At 49.5% G+C, this 25,498-nt stretch overlaps 1 protein-coding gene across 4 annotated transcripts in view; it reads left to right on the top strand.

Annotated features, from left to right (window-relative positions):
- ARID1B (AT-rich interaction domain 1B) overlaps window positions 1-25,498 on the top strand; it is a 429,345-nt gene that overhangs the window by 365,075 nt on the left and 38,772 nt on the right. For 2 of the 4 annotated variants that reach the window (XM_066372937.1, XM_066372935.1), the window contains exons 9-10: window positions 2,555-2,683; window positions 22,256-22,401. In XM_066372937.1, coding sequence (XP_066229034.1) covers window positions 2,555-2,683; window positions 22,256-22,401 — 275 coding nt within the window. The remainder of the gene's footprint in view (window positions 1-2,554; window positions 2,684-22,255; window positions 22,402-25,498) is intronic. The other 2 variants (XM_066372938.1, XM_066372936.1) reach the window with 1 other exon arrangement.

Genomic DNA, 25,498 nt, shown 5'->3' with positions numbered 1-25,498 from the left:
TTACTTTTCCTCTGAAGCTGCTATTGGGGACCCCTCCAGTCTCACTGTTTCCTCCAGATAATAAAAAAGTTCCCCTGAGGTATCAAAGTGACAATCAGCCGTTCTCTCTCCCCCACATCTCCATCTCTCCCCCGCATCTCCACCTCTCTCTCCCGCATCTCCACCTCTCTCTCCCGCATCTCCATCTCTCCCCCGCATCTCCACCTCTCTCTCCCGCATCTCCACCTCTCTCTCCCGCATCTCCATCTCTCCCCCGCATCTCCATCTCTCTCTCCCGCATCTCCATCTCTCTCTCCCGCATCTCCATCTCTCCCCCGCATCTCCACCTCTCTCTCCCACATCTCCACCTCTCTCTCCCGCATCTCCACCTCTCTCTCCCGCATCTCCATCTCTCTCTCCCGCATCTCCATCTCTCTCTCCCGCATCTCCATCTCTCCCCCGCATCTCCATCTCTCTCTCCCACATCTCCACCTCTCTCTCCCGCATCTCCATCTCTCCCCCACATCTCCACCTCTCTCTCCCGCATCTCCACCTCTCTCTCCCGCATCTCCACCTCTCTCTCCCGCATCTCCACCTCTCTCTCCCGCATCTCCACCTCTCTCCCGCATCTCCATCTCTCTCTCTCTCCCCCGCATCTCCATCTCTCCCCCACATCTCCACCTCTCTCTCCCGCATCTCCATCTCTCTCCCCCGCATCTCCATCTCTCTCTCCCGCATCTCCATCTCTCTCTCTCCCGCATCTCCATCTCTCTCCCCCCGCATCTCCATCTCTCTCTCCCGCATCTCCATCTCTCTCTCTCCCGCATCTCCATCTCTCTCCCGCATCTCCATCTCTCTCCCGCATCTCCATCTCTCTCCCGTATCTCCATCTCTCTCTCCCGCATCTCCATCTCTCTCTCCCGTATCTCCATCTCTCTCTCCCGCATCTCCATCTCTCTCCCGCATCTCCACCTCTCTCTCCCGCATCTCCATCTCTCCCCCGCATCTCCATCTCTCTCCCCCGCATCTCCATCTCTCTCCCCCGCATCTCCATCTCTCCCCCACATCTCCACCTCTCTCTCCCGCATCTCCATCTCTCTCCCCCGCATCTCCATCTCTCTCTCCCGCATCTCCATCTCTCTCTCTCCCGCATCTCCATCTCTCTCCCCCCGCATCTCCATCTCTCTCTCCCGCATCTCCATCTCTCTCTCTCCCGCATCTCCATCTCTCTCCCGCATCTCCATCTCTCTCCCGCATCTCCATCTCTCTCCCGCATCTCCATCTCTCTCCCGCATCTCCACCTCTCTCTCCCGCATCTCCACCTCTCTCCCCCGCATCTCCACCTCTCTCCCCCGCATCTCCACCTCTCTCCCCCGCATCTCCACCTCTCTCCCCCGTATCTCCATCTCTCTCTCCCGCATCTCCATCTCTCTCCCCCGCATCTCCATCTCTCTCTCCCGCATCTCCATCTCTCTCTCCCGCATCTCCATCTCTCTCTCTCCCGCATCTCCATCTCTCTCTCTCCCGCATCTCCATCTCTCTCTCCCCCGCATCTCCATCTCTCTCTCCCGCATCTCCATCTCTCTCTCTCCCGCATCTCCATCTCTCTCTCTCCCGCATCTCCATCTCTCTCTCCCGCATCTCCATCTCTCTCTCCCGCATCTCCATCTCTCTCTCCCGCATCTCCATCTCTCTCTCTCCCGCATCTCCATCTCTCTCTCCCGCATCTCCATCTCTCTCTCCCGCATCTCCATCTCTCTCTCCCGCATCTCCATCTCTCTCTCTCCCGCATCTCCATCTCTCTCTCTCCCGCATCTCCATCTCTCTCTCCCCACATCTCCACCTCTCTCTCCCACATCTCCACCTCTCTCATCCACATCCCAGCTGGCATCTTCCGAGCCCCCAGCAGGGCACTACCACACTGAGCCTTCAGTCCTCGGGGAACGTGTCCGTGAACCTCTGTGTGAGGTCTGGCTTGGCTGGTCCGGCTGAAGTTCTCATGTTCTAATTTAGGTTTAAATGAATTGTCTGTTGTTGCACCTCATAAAGCACAGATTATTTTCTATTTAAGTGGAAAGTACTTGATTGAATTTGCGTGAAGCCTTGGACAGTGGTCTGGGAAGAAGATTGCCATAGAGATGTTGATTAAAGTCTCGCTATGCTCCCTTTCTGAATCAGTTTTCATATCGTTTTAGGTGAAGTAATGTATCAGGATACATCCATGCATTTTCATTTTCTGTTTGTAATCAAGAGACCATTCCAAAGCCTTGCTTTCATGTGCTGCCCATTGGAGCTCAAACTCGATCATTTTGGGCTTTGACCAAAGTCAGAGCCACCCTTCAGAACTGTGACCTGAGATTAGATCCGAGCCCCTCGCTCTGCTCTCTCCTTGCACTGTCCCCCAGCCCCCATTCTGAGGAATGTACCGTGTTCCACTGCGGGCAGCCACATAGCACAGAGCGTTAGGTCACGCTCTGCGACCCTCTGCACTTATGCGTGGAGGGGACAGGTGGACAGGGTGTCAGGCGTGTCTACAGAACAAATCCAAAGAAGTTCTTCTTCTGTTCTGCTTTAGGCCGCCATACGTTAGGTCGCCTGCTTATCCCAGCCAGTCTGGGGCTGGCGGACGCCCCCTGTTTTCTTCCCAGCACCCCACCTATGGCAACTCTCAGGCTCCCATGATGCACCAGCCTGACCAGTACGGGTAGGTAGCAACAGACCCTGGCTCGCTGGGGACCTGGGCATTTTTTAAAACCGTTAATGAACGTGCCATCTGGCTGCGAAAGTAACACCCAGAATGAGACAGCGAAAGGAGGTCCATCTCAGAGGGGGCTTGTCTTTCTGTTTATTTTTGTTTGTTTCGGGTTTTTGGTTTGTGTAGTTCTGTTTTGTTTTCATTAGTGGCACGGTGGCGGTTTGGTGGCAGCCTGCATGCCGTCCCCCAGATCTGTCCCGCATGGCTTTCGCTCAGCATGGCTTCTCCTTCGTGCCTGAGAGGAACAAAAGTTTTGTCTGCGTGAAAGGAACAAAATCACCCGCTCTGGTGTCGTTGCCCCATTGCTGTCGTGTGCTGTCTGGGTACTCGTGTTTTGTTATCCTGACGCTGTTCTTGTCATTCCTGCCACTATAACGACCTGCTCCTACACACACCCCTGAATTCAGAGAGCAGTGACCTCATTCAGCCAGAGACTCACTGCAGGAGACATGCCTTCGGTTACCACGGGGCTGTGCGGGGTCTCGTTATACCATCACCGAACAAGCGTCTGTGGCAGAGGTTTCTAGTGTTCCCTTCTCCCGAAGAGCTTTAGGCTGTTGAAAGTCACCAGGAAGATACAACCAAATAATCCAACTCAGACTTTTCTTTCTCTAAACACGGTGTTGCCATATTATTATCAATTACACAGGAATTACATACAGCAACAAAAAGTGTCTCTCTTCCTTTCTGCTACAAAACCGTATAATAGCAGACTGTCACCATCTTAGGTTAGTGCTCTTAAAGAATATTATCAATGAGTCATTTACTAAGCAGAAGTATTATAATTGATATCATGTTCAGAGTAACAATATGATTATCCTTCGTAGATTGAATCGCATTCAGTAGTTTCTGTAGAAACATACCACATTTGGGGTTCAAACAGGGAACAGTCAACTAGCTTTGCTTAAAGACTGAATTTATGAGACTGTGCTTTCACTAGTTACAAATGCATGGTACAGAGACCTTTTTAGTAGTTTTATATTCAGTTACATTTATTTAGACAGCAAGAGCAAATGGTTATTTTGCTGTTGAGAGTTCTAAATCCTATAAACATGGTTCTGAACAAATAGAGAATTTTGTACATATAATTCTAAAAGTGCAATAACAAATAGGGAATTAGATGAACCTGATCATTTTGGGGAAATTGTCTTCTCCTTTTCCTTGTGGCATCATCAAGGTCACTGCGTGGGTCGGTAGGCAGACAGCAGCAGGGAGAGGGAAGCAGCTGCCACCAGCTGTAGGACCTGTCCCTTCCCACCTCAGGAGTCCGATCTAGACCACAAAGCTGGTTGGGCTGTGCCTCGCCAAGCCGCATTAAGCAGCTGTGTAAAATGAATTTAAATGGCATGCATCAGAGTCAAGTCTCCTCCACTGGGGCAGAAAATCCACGTTAGCCAACCAGCATGGGCAGACCGATCGCGGCATCCGGGGCGCTCCCCTGGAATACAGGGCCCCCGTTAATTCACGAACGGGGAAGGAGGCTGCTCGGGTCCCTGTGTGGGTCTTACGATGCACTTGGCGAAGGCTAGTCTCTAGCCGCACCCCGGTTAGCTCTGCTGTTTTCTCTTTCATGTCTACAGTATTCTTTCTAAAAGAGAAAGAAAAGCAAGTTTTGTTTCTGTTTTAAATCTTCCTTCTTTTGTACTTTGCAATACACATAACCGAGAGTGCACCCTTTTCTAAGCAGGAGCTTGAATGTGAGGAGACATGCATGGCACGTGTTTGAGTGCTGTGCGCTGAGAAATTTGATTTTTCACACACTTTTGCTTTACTTAACAGCTCACTGCCGCAGACTCGTGTTTTCGCTTTGTTTTTCTTTCTGTTTCTTCACCACCGATAGCCGTCACGCCAAAATTAGGCGGGCAGTTTAAAGGCCAGGCCACTAAGTGTCAGCTCTCTTCTGGAGAGGAAGAGGTGTTCACAGTGTGTTATAATGACTTCTTTCTCAGGTCGGAAACCAGAAGGGACTGGCTCCTAGGCAAGAATCTGAGAAAGGCAAAATAATGACGAAGGCAGTGAGTGAGAGGTGTGTGTGTGTGTGTGTGTGTGTGTGTCCGCGCGTGTGCAGCTAGAGAAAAAGAGCTCCCTGTAGAAATGTGGGGTCGTGGGCAGGGATGCTTCAGGCTTTCTCAGCGGGGTGGATATGAGGCCATCGAGAGGAAAGTGGCACTGAGGCTAAGGCATGGTCTCAGGGCGCTGAGGGCACGGACTTGATCCCAGGGGCCAGCTCGACTCCGAGGTCGCCAGCTCGAGCCCCAGTCACATATGAGAAGCAGTCAGCGGCACAACTAAGTGGAACAACGAGTTGATACCTCTCTCCCTCTCTCCACATATATATAGACTTTTACTCAGAAAATGCATTGCTGTGTTCAGTTTTAAATCATTTCAACTTAACGTGATATTTTTTTTGTTTTCTTAGTTTATCATTTTTTTTATTCAAAAGAGTGAATGTGACTTTGTTTTAGAAATAAAACGATTGCTTACATTCCAGAGTCACAGTGCTCCGTTCTGACAGTCACTTAACTTAAAACCTGTTGTGGGGTTTTTTCTTTTTGTTTTTCTTTCTTTTTTGCACAATCCCTGAACCTCCCCCTGCGCTCCAACCCCCACAGCTGTCAGCCTGCTCTCTGTCTGTGAGTCTGTCTTTATTTTGCTTGTTAGCTCATTTTGTTCACTACCTTCCACATATAAGTGAAATCACATGGTACTTGTCTTTCTCTGGCTTATTTCACTTAGCATAACACCCTCTAGGTTCGTCCATTATGTTGCAAAGGGTAAGATTTCCTTCTTTTTTTACGGCTGAGTAGTATTCTGTTGTGTAAATGTTTTCACTCATCTACTGGACACTTGTGCTGCTTACAAATCTTGGCTATTGTAAATCACGCTACAGTGGGCCTGGAAATGCATGTATTCTTTTGAATTAGTGTTTGGGGGATTCTTAGGATATACTCCCAGAGTAGGATCGCTGGGTCATAAGTTCTATTTTTAATTTTTTGAGGAATCTCCATACTGCTTTCCACAGTGGCTGCACCAGTCTGCATTCCCACCAGCAGTGCAGGAGGGTTCCCTTTTCTCCACATCCTCGCCAGCACTTGTTGTCTGTTGATTTATTGATGGTAGCCATCCTGACAGGTGTGAGGTGATATCTCACTGTGGTTTTAACTTGCATTTCCCTGATGATTAGTGGCGTTGAGCATCTTTTCATATGTCTCTTGGCCATCTGTAGGTCCTCTTTGGAGAAGTGTCTATTCAGGTCCTTTGCCCATTTTTTAAATGGATTTTATTTTTTTGGTGTTGAGTTGTATAAGTTCTTTATCAATTTTGGATATTAACCTCTTATCACATGTACTGGAGAATATGTTCTTTTTCTTTTTAAAGCAAGCTCTTTAGGCCTGACCTGTGGTGGCACAGTGAATAAAGCGTCGACCTGGAAATGCTGAGGTCGCCAGTTCGAAACCCTGGGCTTGCCTGGTCAGGGCACATATGGGAGTTGATGCTTCCTGCTCCTCCCCCCTTCTCTGTCTCTCTCTCCTCTCTCTCCCTCTCTGTCTCTCCTCTCGAAAAGTGAATAAATTAAAAAAAATTAAAAAAAATTTTTAAAAAAGCAAGCTCTTTAACATTTCTTCTAATACTGAATTCGTGGTAACAAACTTCTTTAGCGTTTTCTTATCTGGGAAGCTCTTTTTTTCTCTTTCAATTTTAAATCATAGCGTTGGTGGGTAAAGTAGTCTTGGTTGTGAGTCCTTGCCTTTCATCACTTTGAATATTTCTTGCCAGTGTCTTCTGGCCTGAAATGTTTGTGTTGAGAAATTAGCGGACAGTCTTATGGGAGCTCCCCTGCAGGGAACTGTCTTTCTCTTGCAGCTTTTAAGATTCTCTCTTTGTCTTTAACATTTGCCATTTTAATTATAATGTGTCTTGATGTGGGTCTCTTTGTATTCATCTTGTTTAGAACTCTCTGTGCTTCCTGGACCTTTTGTGCCTTTCTTCTTCAGAAGGTTAGGGAACTTTTCAGTCATTGTTTCTTCAGATAGGTTCTTGATCCCTTGTTCTCTTCTCCTTCTCGTACCCTGTGATGCAGGTGTTGTTATACTTAACGCTGTCCCAAAGGTTCCTTAACTATACTCATTTTTTACTCCTTTTTCTTTTCTGCTCTGATTGGGTGTTTTTTCCTACCTTGTCTTCCAAATCACTGATTCAGTCTTCTCCTTCATCAACCTACTATTTATTCCTTCCAGCATATTCTTCATTTCAGATATTGTATTCATCAATTTCTTTTTTATAGTTTCTGTGTCCTTTTTCATGTTGTTGAACATTCTTATAACCATTACATTGAACTCCGTATTGACAGATTTCTTGCCTCTGTTTCGTTTAACTCATTTTCTGGTCATTTCTCCTGTTCTTTCATTTGGACCTGTTTTTCTTTCTCCCCATTTTGGCTGCCTCTTTGTGTTTGTTTCTATGTGTTAGATTGATCTGCCATGACTCCCAGTCTTCGTGGTGTGAACTTAGGTAGTAGGTGACCGGTGGGACTCAGTGGTACAGTCTGTCTCCTTGATCAGACTGGGTGCTCCAGGAATGTCCTTGTTTGTGTTATGGGCCCTCCTGTTGTAACTGAGTCCTCATCACTATTGGCCCATGTACGCGTGGGATCGGCGCCCAGGCTGGCTGGCTGTGGGGCTCAGCTGCTGCGTAGCTGCTGAGCACACGAATGGAATTTGCCTCAGCAGGGTGGGGCTGGTGGATCTCCCATCACGGTGGGTACTGTTAGGCTTGGGGAAAGTGGGAGGCGTGTGACCCCCATTCTAGAGCCATACCACTGAGTCTGTCCCAGATTCTGCCCCACCCTCAGCAGGGCAGAGCCACTGGGAGTCAGGCAGTTGGAGACTCTAGACCCGGAGGCCAAAGGATGAGTCTGGTGGATCTCCAGTGACGGGGAAGCACTGTTTAGTTTCACAGGAAGTGGGGGGTGACCGATAACCCAAAGCCACACAGCAACTCAGTCACTAACACTCCTGAGTCCGCCCAGACCTGTACACCCTGGCCAAGGCAACTGGCTCCTCAGCAGGGCATGAGCTCCACAGGGTGGGTGGGAGGGATCCAGAGCGTGGGCTGTTGTTTTCTGCCTGTCTAATGCTGTGTGTGTGGGGGGGGGGTGCCCCACCCAAGAAAGATGGCGTTTGCCATGCAGGAGAATGAGTCAGCACAGGGGTCCTAGCAGCTGTCCCTTCAGCTCTCTGCCCAGAGCCACAAACCCCAGACTCTTATCACGTGACTCTAATCTGCTCCACCCTCCCTCTGCTGGAGCCCAGGGTGAGTGGCTACAATACAGTGTTGTGCATTGGCCCATTAATAGTGTGCCTGTGTCTAGCTGATTCCGGATTCTTCCTGGCAGACAGAAATCCCACTGCTTTTCACAGTCCGACATTGTGTGGCTGTCCCTTCCTGGCTCTGGTGCTCTGGGCTAGGGAGCCCCGCTTGTGGTTTAGACCTCACACTTCTTAGGCGGAAACTTCGCGATCTCTTCGGTACCTCAGCTGCTGCTTGTGCGAGTGGGGCCAGCCCTTTGTGTGCCTCCAGTCTTCCTACCAGTCTTGCTGTGGCTTCTGTAGATCCTAGGTCATAAGACTTCTCCTCAGCTCGTCTGCAGTCGGTTATTCGGAATGATTGTTCTATAATTTAGTTGCAATTTCAGTTTGGTCCTGGGAGGAGGTGAGGTTATTAGCTTCTACCTACTCTGTTGCCATCTTGGATCTCAGTGTAATAGCCTTTTGACATAATGAGAAAGAAGGTGTTGGAAATGGTGATTGATCTTATTAAAATCTTGGTTCAGGGATTGATGGCAAATGACTTTCATCTTCAATCCAGTTCTGATGGCTGTTAATATGTAAGCATCAGGTGGGGAAAATGCTGAGATAGGGCCTGAGCAAAGGAGAGCCACAGTCAGCCAGAAGTTCACAAAAAAAGCCAGAAGTTTGGCTTCTGCTTCGTAAAGCAGCGTCGTGACTCTGTCCGTGGTGCGGGGATGCGGTGGATCAAGCGTTGACCTGGAGCACTGAGGTCACTGGTTCGAAACCATGGGCTTGCCCGGTCAAGACATATACGACAAGCAAGCAATGAACAACTCAAGTGAAGCAACTATGAATTGATACTTCTCACTAACCCACTTCCTTAAAATCAATTTTTTTTAATCTTTAAAAATAAAAATAAAAAGCATTGCCACAAACCCCAGGCTACAGCAAGTCTGCAACGCTTCTTGGATGACAGAATTTTTTATCAGTGACCTTTATGCTTAAAGCACACACACACATGTACCATAAATTTCCCTTGGTCATTTAATGTGTTTCTCATCCATTCTTGGTGACACCTGATAGAGTCCAACAGTTGACGTCTCTGCCGAATACCTCTGATTTGCGGCTTTGGACATTTCGGTTATCCAGCTTCTGCCCTTGGAAATGAGCTCCAAGGATGACGCATGGCTTCAGTGAACTTAAAGACGGCCTGGCAGGTCCTGGATCTACGGGCCGGGGTCGATTCTGACTCTCAGAAATCCACCCTGCCCCCCAGCACCTCCTCTCTATCAACTTCAGTCAAGTCTTTGGTCTTTTGAGATGGTTTCTATCAGTGATCTGGCACAGATCTTGAAGATAACATTTTATAAGAATAGGTTTCAAGAAATGTAGAGTTTCCGTTCTAGAATGATAGTATTGAGAGCTGGGAGGATTTCAGATGCCATTTCGTCTGTCCCGTGGGTTTTGTGGTCGGGGAGACTAAGAGCTCTGTCACGGTGACCTCGGGACCAGTCAATCACAGGCAGGCGGAGCAGACCCAGCGTGTCCTGGTCTTTCTGCTCTTTCTTCTTCTCAGTGCAGCCTCTGTAGCTTTTCCCTTAAAAAAATAACAATAGTCTCTTCGTTTTAGTTCTCTCTCATATCTGAAAGCAAGTCTAGCATTAGAAGCTGACTATTACCCTGTGTCTGGGTGGAGACCCTGCTTCTTCCTTTGAGGTCTGGATTGTTTTTTTTCATTGGCTCAGCCCTCATTTCACCAGGAAGGGAATCCTGCACGTCCCACCTGGACGGGCAGCGCAGTGCGGGCAGTTTGTTTCTGGGAGCCCGGCTCCCCTGCACGGTGACGGTGACCGTGACAGTGACAGTGACGCGCAGTACTCGAAGGCACACAAATGGGTTGAACGTCTGTCCTTTTCATCCTTCGACGGCCCGTTAGTAGTGCTTTAGCATTTTGCATCCGTGCTGGTGACTGGAGTGTGGCTCTGGGTCATACAAGGATAGAGACAGAAGTTGACCTTTTTGCCCGATAAATGCAGACACCTACACGATACAATGTCTATCGTCCCCTTGCTGTCCCTGAAAGGCTCCCTACTGGACTAACTAAACATCTCAGAAAGGAAACCTCTTAGACTTCTGAGTTTTAAAAACAATTTGAAAAGTATTCCTTTTATACTGAATATCACAAGCACAAGCCTGGAGACCTACATTTTAATACTTTACATCATACCAAAAACTAGGATAACTGAAACTAATTTTTAAATATATTTCTTTAATAAAATAGGAGATTAGGGATCTTAATTGACACTATTTTTGAATCTTAGCCATTCTTTAACAGGGGGAAGAAATTACATGGAGTCTTAGCCATTAGGTAGCTTATCGGTAGCAAACCAGCTGTTCTGATGCTGAAGTAGCTGGATGTTTCGTAAGAGTTCGAGCTGCGGTCTCCCCCTCCTTGGGAAACCGGGTGCACTTACCGACCCCAGTGGGTTGGTCTGTCCTTTGGGTACATAGCCCTTAGGCCTGTGTCTCATGTGCACCTCACACACACACACCACCCGCAACCCTTCTTCAGTGAAGTGTGTTTACCCTGAAATTCGTTTCTCCGCCTGCTCTTCGCCAGCAAGGCACTTTTCCTGCATTGGTTGCTCTGCAGCCAGCAGGACGCAGTCCTGCTGCTGGGCCGGAGCCGCTGGTGTGGAAACCCTCCCTCCAGGCAGGGGCTGCTCTCCGTCCTCAGGGGGGCGGGCACTCGGCCTCAGGCCCCGCTAGCCTGGGGTCCAGGGCGGGTGCTGCTCTCCGTCCTCAGGAGGGCGGGCACTCGGCCTCAGGCCCCGCTAGCCTGGGGTCCAGGGCGGGTGCTCTGCGTCAGCCCCCGCTAGCCTGGGGTCCAGGGCGGGTGCTCTGCGTCAGCCCCCGCTAGCCTGGGGTCCAGGGCGGGTGCTGCTCCCCGTCCTCAGGAGGGCGGGGCACTCTGCGGGGCAGGAGGGCGGGGCACTCTGCCTCAGGCCCTGCTAGCCTGGGGTCCAGGGCGGGTGCTGCTCCCCGTCCTCAGGAGGGCGGGGCACTCTGCCTCAGGCCCCGCTAGCCTGGGGTCCAGGGCCTGGGGCTGCAAGTGATTTGTATTAAATAAGAATTTAGCCCTTTGGATTTTGGACAGGTTTTAAAATAATACCTATGATTTGAAAGTCATGTTATTAAAAGATAAAAAGACTTCAGAAGCTTAAATACTGGTTTTATTTCTGCAGTTAAATAAATATAAACTTGGCACGATCATCTAAATACTGTGCTTTAATTTTCATCTCTTTTTCCCTTCAAAATTTAGAATTTGGATGAATATTATATTGGTATTTTAAGATTATGATTTCAGTCAAATCTTTCAGAGTTACGGAACAGTTATGGCAGCCATATAGTCCATTCATTGGTTTTCAAATCAAAAACTAGTAAAACATTGATCAGAGTATGAAATGTACAGCAAACTAGAGTCTGGGACGCTCCCCGTGTGCCTGGTTATTGCCCAGGGAGAGGTGTACATCGGCACACGCCTCACCCCGGCCCGGGTTTCTGTAAATCCCTGGGGCGTCCCGGAGTTCCCCGCCTGAGGAGTGCTAATGGGAGACCTGGGGGAGGGGCCACCAGCTCGGACACCTCGCTGTTCATACCGTTTTCTCGTGGGCGTTGAATGCGGGAAATGCTGGACTAGAGCCGGGGACGCTGGATGAGTTAGGGGGACTCTCGTTTGCACGGACCTGACGCTGTGACTCAGGCCGCCGCGCTCTCTTGACTCTGGGCAGTCTCCCGAAGTCCCTCTCACGCTCTGCCTTTCAGCAGCTGCTGCAGACATCAGCGTCCCCCTGAAGTGTAACCTGAAGTGTCCTAAGTTCCCACCTTCCCTAGACCGGCCTCCTTCATTTCCACTGTCTGCGCCCACCAGTGGGTGCTGTCCGTCCCGTCCAGGTGACCACAGCACTCATGATTGGGTGGGGTCACTTGTTAACCTGGAGTCTCCAGGGGAGGGTGTGCCCTGCTGGCTCCTCTAGGCCACTTGTCTTCACATCCGACCTCAGGCCCTGCTACCAGCCCCGCCCCCACGCCCCCACGTCCTCCCAGCGTACCAGCTGGGACTGTCACGGCCAGATTCGCGTTATAGTCCGCCCACCCCCGGGACAGTCAGCAGCAAGGCCCAGCCGGCCCCGGGGGTGCAGCTGCCGAGGGCCGGAGGGCTGGAAGCCCCTCTCGGGGAGCAGCCTGGCCTGGTCACCACCCACACGCTCTCAGGCTGCCCCTGGACGGGTTCACTGTTCTCCGCCTGAAATCTGACGACCGCGCCTGAAATCTGACGACTGCGCCTGAAATCTGACGACCGCGCGTGTTGCGGGCTGGGGGCCGTGGGAGCGCTCAGTACGTGGTGGAAAGGCTGTGATCCGTCTTAGTCTCCCACTTGGGGGTGGGGAAGCGTTGTGGGTGACCATGCGGCCATCACAGCTCAGGCTGCATCCTCAAACTGCTCATGGGACCTCTTAGCGCGGGCAGTGACTCCTAAGGCTCCTCTTCACCTTGACCTTCCTTCTTATTTTGAAGCTTGCTTCCATCACAGAGCTGAAACCAAACCGAACAGCGCACAGCGCCAGACAGGAGGCTGCGTTCCTGGCTTTACCAGTGAACTGAGGCTGGGCTGCCTTTGACCGAGGGCTGTCACCAGGTGTAACCTCGCTGGCCTCCGCCCTCCTGCCACTGCGAGGCCACGGAGCCTTCAGGCCTTCCCTGCGACATTTTTACCCAATTTTAAATAGTCTTTGTGCTTAAACTAACTTGGAAGCTATAGGCCGCATTTCATTCAGGAAATCTGTCAGAATTTTAGGAGATTTTTTTTTTTTTTAAGTTAGCAATGACTATATTAATCTATTTCCTGACACCACAACCCTGGTGTTGGGGAGATAAAATGTATTATGCTCACTTTGTTAAAGAGGCCATTGCCCAGGTGATATTAATGTGTGTTGAGAATCGTTGTAGCCTGAGGCTTGGTTTTGGGATTAAGCCTTTCCCACCCTTTTTGATGTGGGGTGGTACAATCCAATCATGCCTCAGAGAAGTGACTTTGTATTAGAGACTTCCCTGTTTTGTATATTGGATTAAGAGTTTGGATTGCTACACTATAAAATGGGGACGAAGTGGGAGCTTGGGCTCTTGGTTCCTGAGGTTAGCATGATTAGAGGAGAGAGTAGAGCCAGCAGCAGAAGGAGGCCACGTGGACTAGGCCAGGAGAAGCAGCCAAGATGGCGGAGTGCTGAGTGAGATGCCAGTTTGTGTAGAGTTTGTATCTGGGATAAGGAAGGAGATGGGGAACTGAGGAGAATAAGGCTGGTGAGCTAGAAACCTTTGATTCTAGGAAACTCGGATAAGTCAGTGGCTTTGTGACCACTGAGTGTGACTGGGTTTTGGAGCCCAGTGTGTATTTTTACTTGCCCGCCGGGTGCAAGCTAGGATTAAAGGCTATGGCCCACCAGTTTTTGGCTCCGTTGTTTCTTTACCGACTGTCCGAATCCCATGCGAACCTGCATGGGCCAGGCGGCTGCTGTGATAGTGGCCCTGGCCCCGGCTCCTGGCTTTACACCTGGATAAGTGCATCCTTTGTCAGAGGGTTTACAAAACACTGCTGTGACAAAGCACATCCGATAGAGATCTCAGGACCCACATTGTGTTTTCTTTTCTCAGCCAGCAGACAGGTCCGTTAAAGGCACAGGAGGTCTGTGAATGCTTCGAGGTCTGTGCGTTCGTAATTATGTATCTCACTCCTACACGTCCCTCGGATCAGCACAGCACTGGCTGCCGCGTGGCTCGTCCGTGGCTGTCAGTCTTGTGGGCTCCCGTGTGTGAGGTGCCTGCACCCCGAAGGAGAACGCTCTCTTGTCGGGTCACTGTCCACTATCGCTTGTACCCCGAGGGGACGTCCTGGTGGAAACAGTGGGTACTCCTGTCGCTGAAAAGGAACAGCCCGCTTTGTAAATTACTGGAGAGCTTTTATCTCATGGCATTATGATCTCAAGATAAACTTTTTTAAGTAAAAATCTTTAAGCCAGTTAGAAAGGGGCCCTTTTTTCGTTCTGTGGAGGACATCAGTGACAACTAATTTTTCTCCCCCAAGGGACCACGATGCCATTTTGACCAGACCGAGAAACTGTGCCATTTCATCGGTCACAGGCCAGTGGGAAACTGTGTGCACCAGAGCCCACAGAGTTCCGGGGTCACGTGTGGCAGGGAAAGACACGTTTGGGGACCCATTCCGCCCCCTTTGGCTTTTATCCACACCCTGGACTCAAGGCAGCCAGAGTGCTGGGCATCCCGGGGGAGTGATGACGTCAAAAACTAAAGCATAGCCCTGGCCAGTTGGCTCAGCGGTAGAGCGTCGGCCTAGCGTGCGGAGGACCCGGGTTCGATTCCCGGCCAGGGCACACAGGAGAAGCGCCCATTTGCTTCTCCACCCCTCCGCCGCGCTTTCCTCTCTGTCTCTCTCGTCCCCTCCCGCAGCCAAGGCTCCATTGGAGCAAAGATGGCCCGGGCGCTGGGGATGGCTCTGTGGCCTCTGCCCCAGGCGCTAGAGTGGCTCTGGTCGCAACATGGCGACGCCCAGGATGGGCAGAGCATCGCCCCCTGGTGGGCAGAGCGTCGCCCCTGGTGGGCGTGCCGGGTGGATCCCGGTCGGGCGCATGCGGGAGTCTGTCTGACTGTCTCTCCCTGTTTCCAGCTTCAGAAAAATGAAAAAAAAAAAACAAAAAACTAAAGCATATTCAAAGGGGAGACTTCGAGTTCATTTTTGTCTGATTGTCAGTAAACAGTTTATAATAACAGAACAGTTGGGCGTGACAAACCAACATCCCCTTTGAGACGAAGAGAACATTCTTGGTTATCAGTCACCAAATTACAAGCCCTGGACGGCGTTGGCCTGCTCTTCCCACCCTGACAGGGCAGCCTCACGCCTGGGGACCCTCCGTAGGTGCTCCTGGTCGCCATGCGCGGGGAGGTGGCGATCAGTCAGCTGCTCAGGGGACTCACCAGTCCCCTGCACTGAGCCGAAAGGAGGTGCCGGGTCCCAAAGTTGTACAACAGGTGCCATTTTAGCAGACCTGAGAACAGGTGGGACCTCTGAGAAGTCTGTAAGAAAACACAGTATGTGTCTGCACCACAGGCTGTAGGCCGCTCGGGCGGAGCCCACAGCACCCTGCGGTGCTTGGTGGGGTCCGCTCCAGCAGGAGGCAGCTCTCTGGAGAAGGTGGAGACAACACCGAGAGATGCTCCAGACGCGGAGAGCCCTGTGGGCACCGCCACCCCAGACAGCCGTGGCAAAGACAGGCCAAGAGACTCTGTACTCTGGAACGTGATCGTCACACACCCACTGAGGACAGTGTGGCCAAGAATATGCAAACAGAGGTGCCACTGCCCATTTATCAAAAGGGTCTCCTTCACAGAGCTGTTAAAGAATACCATTCCTCTTTGCCCATTCTTAAAGGAAAAGAGTAAAACTTAAATGTATCCAGTATCAATTAGGGGAGCTACTAATTTATAGAAAATGAGGACTTGTTGCTGTAGCTTGGTTGCTGGCAGTGTGCACACACCAGCTTTCTCTGGGAGAACAGGCTGTCCTGAAAAGAGATCGTGTCCACACAGGAAAATCTTAGAGAAGGACTCACGAAGTATTGCCCCAGGCTCTCCTGCACAGGTGGGAAGCCGAATGCAGGACTCCACGCTGCTTCCCAGACTTGAGTTTCCAGCTGTCTGCGATATTGCCTTCTGGGAGCTGAAAGCCAAGCTCATGGTCTCCACAGTGTTGCCCGTTAGTGATGGCCCGTTACCTGTCCTCCTGTGCAAGCAGGATGCTGTGGGGACGCGGTGGTGGGCCTTTCGTCCTGACAGCCTCTCATTCCTCCCGAGTCCGGTCCGGTCCAGTGACCTCCAGGTCCCGCTGACCCCTTCCTTGCTCCCATGCCGGGCTCCATGGCACTGCCATCTCTTACTGGGACTGTGGCTCCAGCCACAGCGGGTTAGCCCGACGTTCCTTCTTCTTGCCTCCAGCGCGTCCTCCCTTCCACAGTCAGAGACCAAACGGTGCCTTTGAAATACACCTTTTCATGCCATTTCTCCTGTTTGCAAACCCCGAGTCCCCTCCCACTCCCATCGCTCTTAGGATATGGACAAAACCTTGCAGAACCAAAAGGCTTGCGTGATATGGCCCTTCCCTCCCTCGCTGCTCTCCTTTCTTACTCGTCTGCCTCGCTCTGTCTGCCGGCTGTTCCCTCCTGGAAGCGGAGGGCTCTCCTGTCCTCCCCATGAGTGACCCCACCTGGATGTCAGGTCTCATCTGCGGGTGCAGGCGGGGCATCCCTCCCCCTCGCACCTGCGCCTCCGCTCTGTCCACATCCTCCCTGCTCGGGTCATGTGACTTTGTTTGTTTGTGTGTCTGTTTGTGGTGTCGACTGTGCTCCCCCATCTATCTAAAAACACCCGTCTTGAACAAATGATTGGGACTGTTGACTCAATAGAACGTGTTTCCAATTGATTTAGTTATTTCTAGCTTGTCTCCCTGAGTGAAGGGGGCGCAGTGTTTATTCTAATAGCAAGTGGCTGTGTCTTTTTACAGGACTCACAAGTTATAAGTCAGTGGCACTACTATTCGTTCTCTGTCTTTGGCTCAGTGGTAGAAAGGCGCTCGCTCTCAGAGGATGGATTCCCAGCCAGAGCACGCTGGCCAGGACTGGAACACGGTTTCACCACCTGAACCGCTAATGCGTCTGTTTCCAGGCGTGCGATGGAGCAGCCACACCAGGAACGGGCGAGGGCTTGGACACTATTCTTTCCTGTTGTCATTGTGTTGTTTTGGAGACATAGCAAGTGTTTTTTCCCTTTTCAGATATTAGATTAAAATTATGTCATCTGAAGTTGTCCTTGGAAGCACCACGGAGTAACTTAGGCTGAAAATCTGTTTTCCCAGCAGTGCTGGACACATACGTGAAAGCAGTTTGTGTTTATAAAACATCTAAAACCGGGCATCCTGTGGGTTGTTATATAGACGATTGGAGCTCTCCAAGGAGGAAGGACTGGAATTCGGCTTTTCACGATTTCAAGTTCCTGGTTCTGATAACTGTTGGGCTCAAGGGAAAGAGCGCCCAAATTCCAGGGTTAGCCTGATTTATCCCGTCAGTCGGCCATCTTTCTGGCGTCAGAGCTCAGACTGCGTCTGCAGTGAGAGTCCACGAAGAGACAGGCGCGTCTGTGTGGCAGTTGGGCACGTCTCCCGATCCCGCAGCCACGCCTTCCTGTCCATCTTGGATATGACGGGAGTGGTCTTTTCCGCAGGTGCACTAGGACGCTCCAGAGTGGAGCTTCTCTCCACAGGTCTTTGTCCCTGGGTTTAAGTAAAGTGGCTTCATGCACAGAGTGTCTGTTTCCAAAGCATTCCTTCTGTCTGTCCTGCTCTTCTCCAAAGGTCTGTATCAGAAATCCATTCATTTTCAAGATACATATTTCACACTTCTTTGTCACTGTTGACAAAAAATGGTGATGATTGCTAACACACCAAAATCATGTACAGACTGTTTTATTTTTAATTTTACTTAACCTTAACCCCAGGGGTCAAGGCTAGGGCACGTTGCTCTTGCGGGCACCTCTTACTTTTTGGTAGGTAACTTAAAAATAGGAGGCTATTTAGATAGATTCCATGTAATGTTTTTTAAGTGCCAGATTCAAACTAGGGTGGGAAGCCATGTTCCACCTTCCGCCTTCAGAGTGGACCTACCACTTGGCAGTGGGCACATTAAAATTGGTGTTTGCCTCTGTTTCTTCCCCTGTTAGCCCTTGGTTGGCAGACAAATGTATACTGTTTGAGAAATCTCCGAAGTGACTAGAGGCGAACCTATGAAATTACTTGTGTGGGTGTGCAGGCTGAGACGCAGGACGAGGAACGCTTTAGGGAAACGCATTTCCGGGTCCCCGTCTGGGGTACTCTCATTAAAATAACCTGTTTTTGTCACTGAATGGCAGATCTTAAACCCTTGTCTCTTGTCCCAACCGAAGACTGATTTCAGTACAGTTCCTCTGGTTATTCTGTGGGTCAGTGTGTTTAAATGAGAAGCCCTCTGCCCACGACGTCTCCAGGGTAGAGGGCACGGCGCCGACCTGCATGTAAACCTGGCCCGAGAGCCCGGCCCGGTCAGCCCACTGGTTTCTGAGCACTGCCTAATCATTTCCACGGGGCCCAATCCAGAAGCTGCCTCAGCCGCACAGTGGCAACAAAGTGTTACTTTGCACCGTTGATCACGTTCCCTCCTGGGATGCTATTGGGCATTCATGGCCACACGATTGCAGGGTAGGGATCTATGGCATCAAGACAGCAGTAATTTGTAACAGAAACTCTCTTTGTCCACTAGACCCATAGAAACCATAGCCCAGTGGTTCACAAACCCAGGGGTCAAGATCAGGGCACGTTGCTCTTGCGGACACCTCTTACTTTTTGGCAGGGTTTATGGTGAAACATTTACAGTGAACGTGTTTCCGTCCTGTCAGTTTGTATCTTTGCCTGCTCCTGTTTCCTTTCGCAAAAAGAAGATGCCTGGCGATTGACTTCTTCACACCGGACTCCACTGGGGCAATCTGACCGGTGCTGTGGTCAGAGGGGGCCTGGCAGCAGCGCGTGCTGCCTCTGGAGAGAGCCCAGCCTCCGAGGTCGCTGTGGTCCCAGGCACGTGGTCAGCCTGACCAGATAAGCCTTTTGTTTGCGAGCCACAGAAAGCCTCTTCGCTGACCACGCCATGATGAGTAGGCGCACTCGGCTTGGTCCCAGCAGCGGCCATCATCCATCCCCTGCCACAAAACGAGTTGTCTCAATTTCCCAAGTTCAGCAGAATGCCTTGGAAGCTCTTCTTTTAGGATTAGGCCTCTCTTGCTAGTTCAAAGTCACCACTAGTCTTGGCAGTGGTTTCCGAAGCAACAAGGAATAGAATTCCATCTGCGGTGCTGAGAGCCTGGCCCTCTCCCCCAGGTAGCTGGACAGCCGGATGCTGTGCTCAGGGCCATACGTGCCCTGCGTCCCCGGGAGCACTCGTTCCCTGCCTGCTATCCTCTGGGACCCCAGAGGCCCGGCGAACAGGATCAGCTCCTTCCTGGAGGCTGGTGTGCGGGAGCCGTTGTGTTTACCTCCAGCACCTCTCCCTCTGTCCACCTTGCTCAATGGTGCCCTCCAGGCGGCCCGGAGAAGACACCGTTCCAGCTGTCAGCTTTCTCCCGCTGCGGATGAGCCCGGTAGACGAGTGGAAAGTTCTGCGGTCAGCGGCTACGTGCCATCAGGGTTAGCAGGGTCAGAGGTTCTCAGAGCAGGAAGTGTGGGACGCTGCACAGACAGCAAGCAGGGGGGTTCTGTTTCTGTCACTTATGAGCTGTGTGTCTTTAGCCAAGTTATTTCACCTCTCTGATCCTTTCTTTGTATGTGAGCATCATTCTACCCACATTCCTCCAGGAATTTAACAAATTAAATGTGTATAGTGCCTAGAAATCATGCCAGGTATATTTGTAAGTCCTTTATGTAGTATCAACATTAAAATCATTGTCAGTCCCTCCATGTGTGTGAAATCTGAGGCCCAGAGAGCCAGAGTGACTTGTTCCCGGGCCCCAGTGGCAGTGAAAAGAGTGGCTAGTCAAGACCCTGGCTCTTTAACCAGATCCTGAAAATCTGTACGCATGGTTTACCTGAGGACCGTTGGGACTACTGGCATCCAACATGGACATTTGAATCTGTAATCTTTTTGCCGTGTTAAGGGTATTTTTTAAAGATCTCTGTAACGCATACGGTCGTCCTCTTGTGACTGAAGGTGGGCTGTGCGGCCTGGGGGGCAAACTGTAGACCAGGGTTCCATGGGCCTTTGGGTTCTCTTTACTTTTCCATCTGCCAGCGGATTTTATTTTCGGATTCTCATTTCCACCATAGTTACAAACGTGTGCTTAAGGACCCGTCTGTTTCACAAGCATGTCAGTTACATTATGTGTGAAGCTGAATTTGGAAGAAGCTTGAAAAGGTGGCCATCCTTCATGACTCCGATTTACAGTGATAAAATGTTCCCTATCAGTTCATTCATCACAACGTGTTTTAGTAGCTATCTTGTGCTCGGAACCACCTCTCAGAAAGTATACACATTAGAAAAGCCGAGCCAGGCATGTAAAGAAATTGTTTCAATATAGAAAAGAAAGTGCAGGCTGCTGTAAAAAGGCACAGGGTCCGCAGAAGGCAGAGCCTCTGGGGCAGAATCAGGATGGGCTTCATAGAGGAGGTGGCCCTGATCTGGGTCTTGAAGAATGGCTCAGAGTTGGCTGGGGTTTGGAAGCAGTCAGTGAGTTACAAGCATCTCTAGGAAACACAACCTGTTCATAAGTGAAGGATGACTCTCTGTGAATTACCTATTAGGAAGTTGAGAGAACTGCCCCCAACAGGTGCCACTTGTCCTCTTCCAAAAGTTACCTGAGTGCTAAATCATCTTTTGTTTGAATTAAAACACCTCAGAGGACCCTAGGATATTTGAGTTAATGCCAACTGTTGACAGGCTGACATTAAGACGCTAGCCGTACAGGAAGGTGTTTATAGCTGCTGGGCAATGTATGTATAGGTATGGGCCAACCAAAAGTTAATCAGAAGCCATCAGGTGACCTCGGGTCCATGCTTAATGAACTGCAGTGGGCATTCCACACTGATTCAGTAGGCTGCCATTATTCCACGCAGGACCTCAGCGCGCTGAGCATTCCCGGCTGAGCTACCTCTCAGGCGCCCAGAGCCACACTCACACCGTTAGTCTTTCAGCCTTCTAGAATGTTCTTCCCAAGTGTTAGTTTGTACAGAGTTTTCCTAAATGGTTTAAATAATATTTAAAAGGAAAAAAAACCCACTCAAACCTTTGATACTTTGAATTTTCAAACAAACCATGTTTGAACTTTTTGTATAAGCCAGAAAGTTGAATCCACTGAAAATAGCTACACTAAAAGAGTATGTTTTTTATTAATGACTACATTAATCTTTTAAAGGCTCCCTTTAAAATGTTTTTACTATTATATATTAAGAGCCCACAAATGGCAGTTTAATGGGGGTGGAGGGGAGGGGTGGTAATCATAATTAATTTGGAACAGACGAGCAAAGAGGATTTTTACCTTTCCTGTTAGCTTTACTCCTTCCTAAGAGTAAATATTAGTGGCCAAACGTTTGAAAAGATTATTAAAGTTACTTTATAAAGAGAAGCTTGACTACAGTGTGGAGTCTTTTAAAGATTTCGTCACATCGCCATCATCTTTCTTTGCTGTAATTTTCCTGAAAGAATTAAACCAACTTGCTGTTAAAATTCTCTCTTCCCCCCATTACCCACAGTTAGAGAAATGACATTGCATGATGTTTGTTTCCTTCAGGTGAAAGAATACCCTTTGCCACTTTGCAGGAATGAAGAAGTTTGACTATCAGAGTGTAGTCACAAAACTAACCAAACTAAGTCACCAAAGGGATAAGTTCGGCAGTCTGCTTGGCAGTGGGGGAGGGGTGGCCTATTAGTACAGGAGCCTATTAGGGACATTTCCAGCCATTTAAGCTCCCCTTCCTTCCTGACACAGGAAACCCCACAAAAAAAAAGTGGAAATCTGATGTTTACTATATAATTTTAATGTAGGGAAGTTGATGTGTTTTTAATAGCACATAATTTCAGAATGTTAAATAATAGGGTTGAAGGAAGTTTCTCTCATATTCAGAAAATTTAGGTCAAGGAATTTACTCTTAAGTAACGTTCCCACATTGCTTACTTGTTTTTTATTTCTTGACTTCTGTTTTTTGATGCAAGGATACTGAGGAATGTTGTTAATAAAGAGTCAGATCTTTCTAAATGTTAGAATTTAATTTTGCTTGCTTTTGTAATTCCTGTTCTTATTTCAAGTTCCCGCTTTCTAGAGTATATTCCTCTACATAAATCTTGGAACCTTAAAAATGTGGAATTTGTGGAATTTATATTATTGGAGTTTTTTCATAGTGTATTCAATAATTACTTAGCAATAGAGTTCAGCCTCTCTCTCTCCAGGAAGTAAGTTATTTCAAGCAAACAGGAGAAAGAGTAGCCCCGCCCCTTGCAGAAATGCGTTAAGAGAAATGGCTCCCAGGGCAAAGACAGCGCTGCCACCATGCGTGGTCAGTCCACAACGCGTGTGCTTTCTCTCCACACAGGCAAGGCAGCTTTCCGGGCATGAACCAGAGCGGACTCATGGCTTCCAGCTCTCCCTACAGCCAGCCCATGAACAACAGCTCCAGTCTGATGAACACGCAGGCGCCGCCCTACAGCATGACGCCCAACATGGTCAACAGCTCCGCAGGTAATGGGCGGCCCGGCCTCGGCGGCTGCCCCCACCCCCACCCCGCCCCGCCCCGCCCCCTTCTCCTAGGTCTGCACCGGCTGCACGGAGCCGGCTCCGCCATTGGATGCTTCGTGAAAGGGGGGCAAATACGGCTCCTCTGCTTCTGGGAAACTTGCTCTCTCTAGTTAACTGTTTTAAGGCTTAAGGATTGCATTTTATGTAAATTATTTTTATTCGTTCCATGTATAATAATGTGGACATATTTCAAGTGTGGGATATTAATTGCTTAAGATATATACACTAAGTTCTTTCGGGGCAGCATTATGGGAGTCTTGGATGACCCACGACAAAATTTGTATTCCCCATTTGAGAGTAGTGGAGACAGATGCTAAAAGCCTGTTTCAGAGGAAGTGATGGAAGGGCGGAACAAGGGGTGGTTGAAGTACTCTCTTCATTTATGGAAACGCACCTTTAAATGTCTCCTACATGGATAAGTGCTCTTTGCAGAGAATCTCTGTTGAGAACTTACATATTTTTTTAATGAATTGTTTTAAATTTTTCATCAGATTTGATTTTTTTCAACCCACTTTATGATCTCAATTTCATTCTTACCAATTCCTACCTGATGAGTATAGTAAGAGAATTGTGTCAGTTTGTGGAAATATTAAGACTGCCCCAAACTGTGCAAGTATACCACGTTCTTAGGGGCCCTTTAGACCCTGAGCCACCTCTCTGAGGCCCCTAGCCACTCCGGGACAGTGAGTACTGCTCTCTCACTGAGTAAGCGCCGGGTGACTGCACTGGCCTGGTTCTCTCCATCACCTGTTGAGTGAGTGATGTCCCCTGGAGTAGGAATCTGCTTTAGTTAACAGAGAGCTGAGGAGCAGGGCAGTAGGAGGACCCTCAGGCTAGAGGCTGGGGTCCCCTGATCACCCCTCTCCTGTCATTTCCTCTGGCCCCCTGCCTCCATGACCCTGACCTTTCCTCTTGGAAAGGCCTCTCAGGGGCTGTTGTTGCTTGTCAGGCAGAGCTGACATAGCTGCTGGGTGGACGATGTCCTGACCTTCCGAGCCTTGGTGACTGGGGTCTAATTTAGTAGTGCCTTTTTCTGATTACTTCCCTTTAAAAGTTTGCAGAAGAGGAAACAATAGAAACTACTGGTGGTAATGAAAGTTTGTAAACAAAGTAGCCTGTCCTGAGGTTCAGCTCAGCAGGCAGTCAGAGAACTACTGTGTGTGTGGGGGGGGGGGGGGGGGGGGGCTGCCTTTGCAATGAGAAGTCAGAGCACTGGAACGGGCTGTCAGCCTGACGCTCCCCCACTGTCCCAGGTAATAGGGACTCTGGGTTATGGCATTATGGGTTTTGTCTGCTTGCTGAAATAAAATTACTTCAGAGCACTGAAACTACACAATAAATTCTCACCTGCCATTAGCAATGCTCATTCTTCCCCCTTTCCTTTGGACTCCTGAGCCGCAGAAATAACCAACAGCAAACAGATGGCACCGTGCCCTGCCTAAGAAGATTTATGTATTCCTAAGGAGTAACCAATTTAACAGAGATTCACAGAGAGGGCTTTTTTACTATTATTCAGATAATTCAGTTATTTGTTATTTCATACAGAGGTAATCTGTTCTTTGAAAGGCCATTTATCCTCACAGGCTTTGGTATGGGCTAGTAGTATATATATATTTTTTTATTGCATTGCATGTTTTGAAATATTGAATTTTTAATAATTTAAACATTTATCAAATTTTTTTCTGCACATTGATGTGATTTTATATCAGCTTTATTAAGTCAGATGCTACCTGATAGAAAGTAATCATGCAGCACCTCCGAGGAACCTTGAGGATTTAGGGCTTGCTGTCCGTCCCGGACAGGCACACGCGTCTGCCGGGACTGTGTGGCAGGCTCTGAGGGTGGCAGGTGACAGGGGACCGGGTGTTACAGCAGCACCTGCGGGCGTTTGGTCTGAGGCGCACGCTTAACTTTTCTAGAGGTGGGCCCGGAAAGGTTTCAGTCACCATCACATCCGTCTGCGTGGTTGGGGCCATGGACATAGGTTCCCAGGGACAACGGCAAAGCTTTCTCTCCATCAAAGGGCGCTTTTGGGGAAAGGGCAAATCATACAAATAATGGCTGGGCTGGCGGCGGGGTTTCTGAGCCTCCCTCCGCAGCAGGGGCCCCTGGCGCTCCGCACCCTCTTTGCTGAGTTCAAACAGTTGTGCTGCAGCCAGTGAACAGGGCCAGAAAAAGCCCTCCTGTGTGCTGACAAATCGTTCCAGGCTTCAGTGAGCAAGTAATTATTTAAATGGAGTCGGTGTGAGTATGAATGTGACAACTATTTCTTCACTGAAAATGCTGGGGAGGTGGGATGGCAGGCAGTGGGGAATTTTCCTCTAACAGAGCTCTTCTTTCAAAAACAAAAATGTACTTAGATTAAAAGCTTAGAATTATGTATTACTATGGGAAAAATTATAAATCACATATAACCTTGTTAAATTCACTCTTACATAAGAACTTACATTGTTAGCTACTTAGGTGCTTGTATGTGTTTCATTTCATAATAATCTTTAACCATGAAATATTCATTAGTCAGCATATACGCCATCATCTTAAAGAAGACAGCTAATAAGTTCCGGGAAGTACACCTGCTGTCTGTGGTTGTACGTGGGGCCCCCAGAAGTCACTTGCAGTGTGTAGGGCATTTCCGGCAGGGCAGCCCACAGACAGGAAGTGAGCAGCCCTGCGCCACGGAGCCAGGCCTCCCTTCCACACCCAGCCCTGTCCCATCCCAGTCACGGATCTTTCTGCTGGACCCCACAGTGTCCCCTCAGTGTCCTCGTACGGCGTGGACTAGCTCCAGTAGCCCCGACAAGGGAAAAAGGCAGTCACACTGCCCCAGTGTCCACGGCTTCCTTCAGTGTTCCCCAAAAGCGAGACCCGTTTGTCAGCTCCCCTGCGATGCTGATTAAAAGTACAGACTCCCGCCCGCCCCGGCACTGCTAGTGCCCGCGCAGGTGATTTTTACGTGGGCGTGCTCAAGCTGGGTTTAGAGGTGTTTTGCTTAACAGTGTCCTGGCACCCCCAGTGTGGCGTCAGCCATTTACCGGATAAT

Source organism: Saccopteryx leptura, chromosome 3, assembly GCF_036850995.1.
Source record: "Saccopteryx leptura isolate mSacLep1 chromosome 3, mSacLep1_pri_phased_curated, whole genome shotgun sequence".
In the NCBI taxonomy this organism is placed as follows: Eukaryota; Metazoa; Chordata; class Mammalia; order Chiroptera; family Emballonuridae; genus Saccopteryx; species Saccopteryx leptura.
This window is presented reverse-complemented; position numbering and strand designations above follow the sequence as displayed.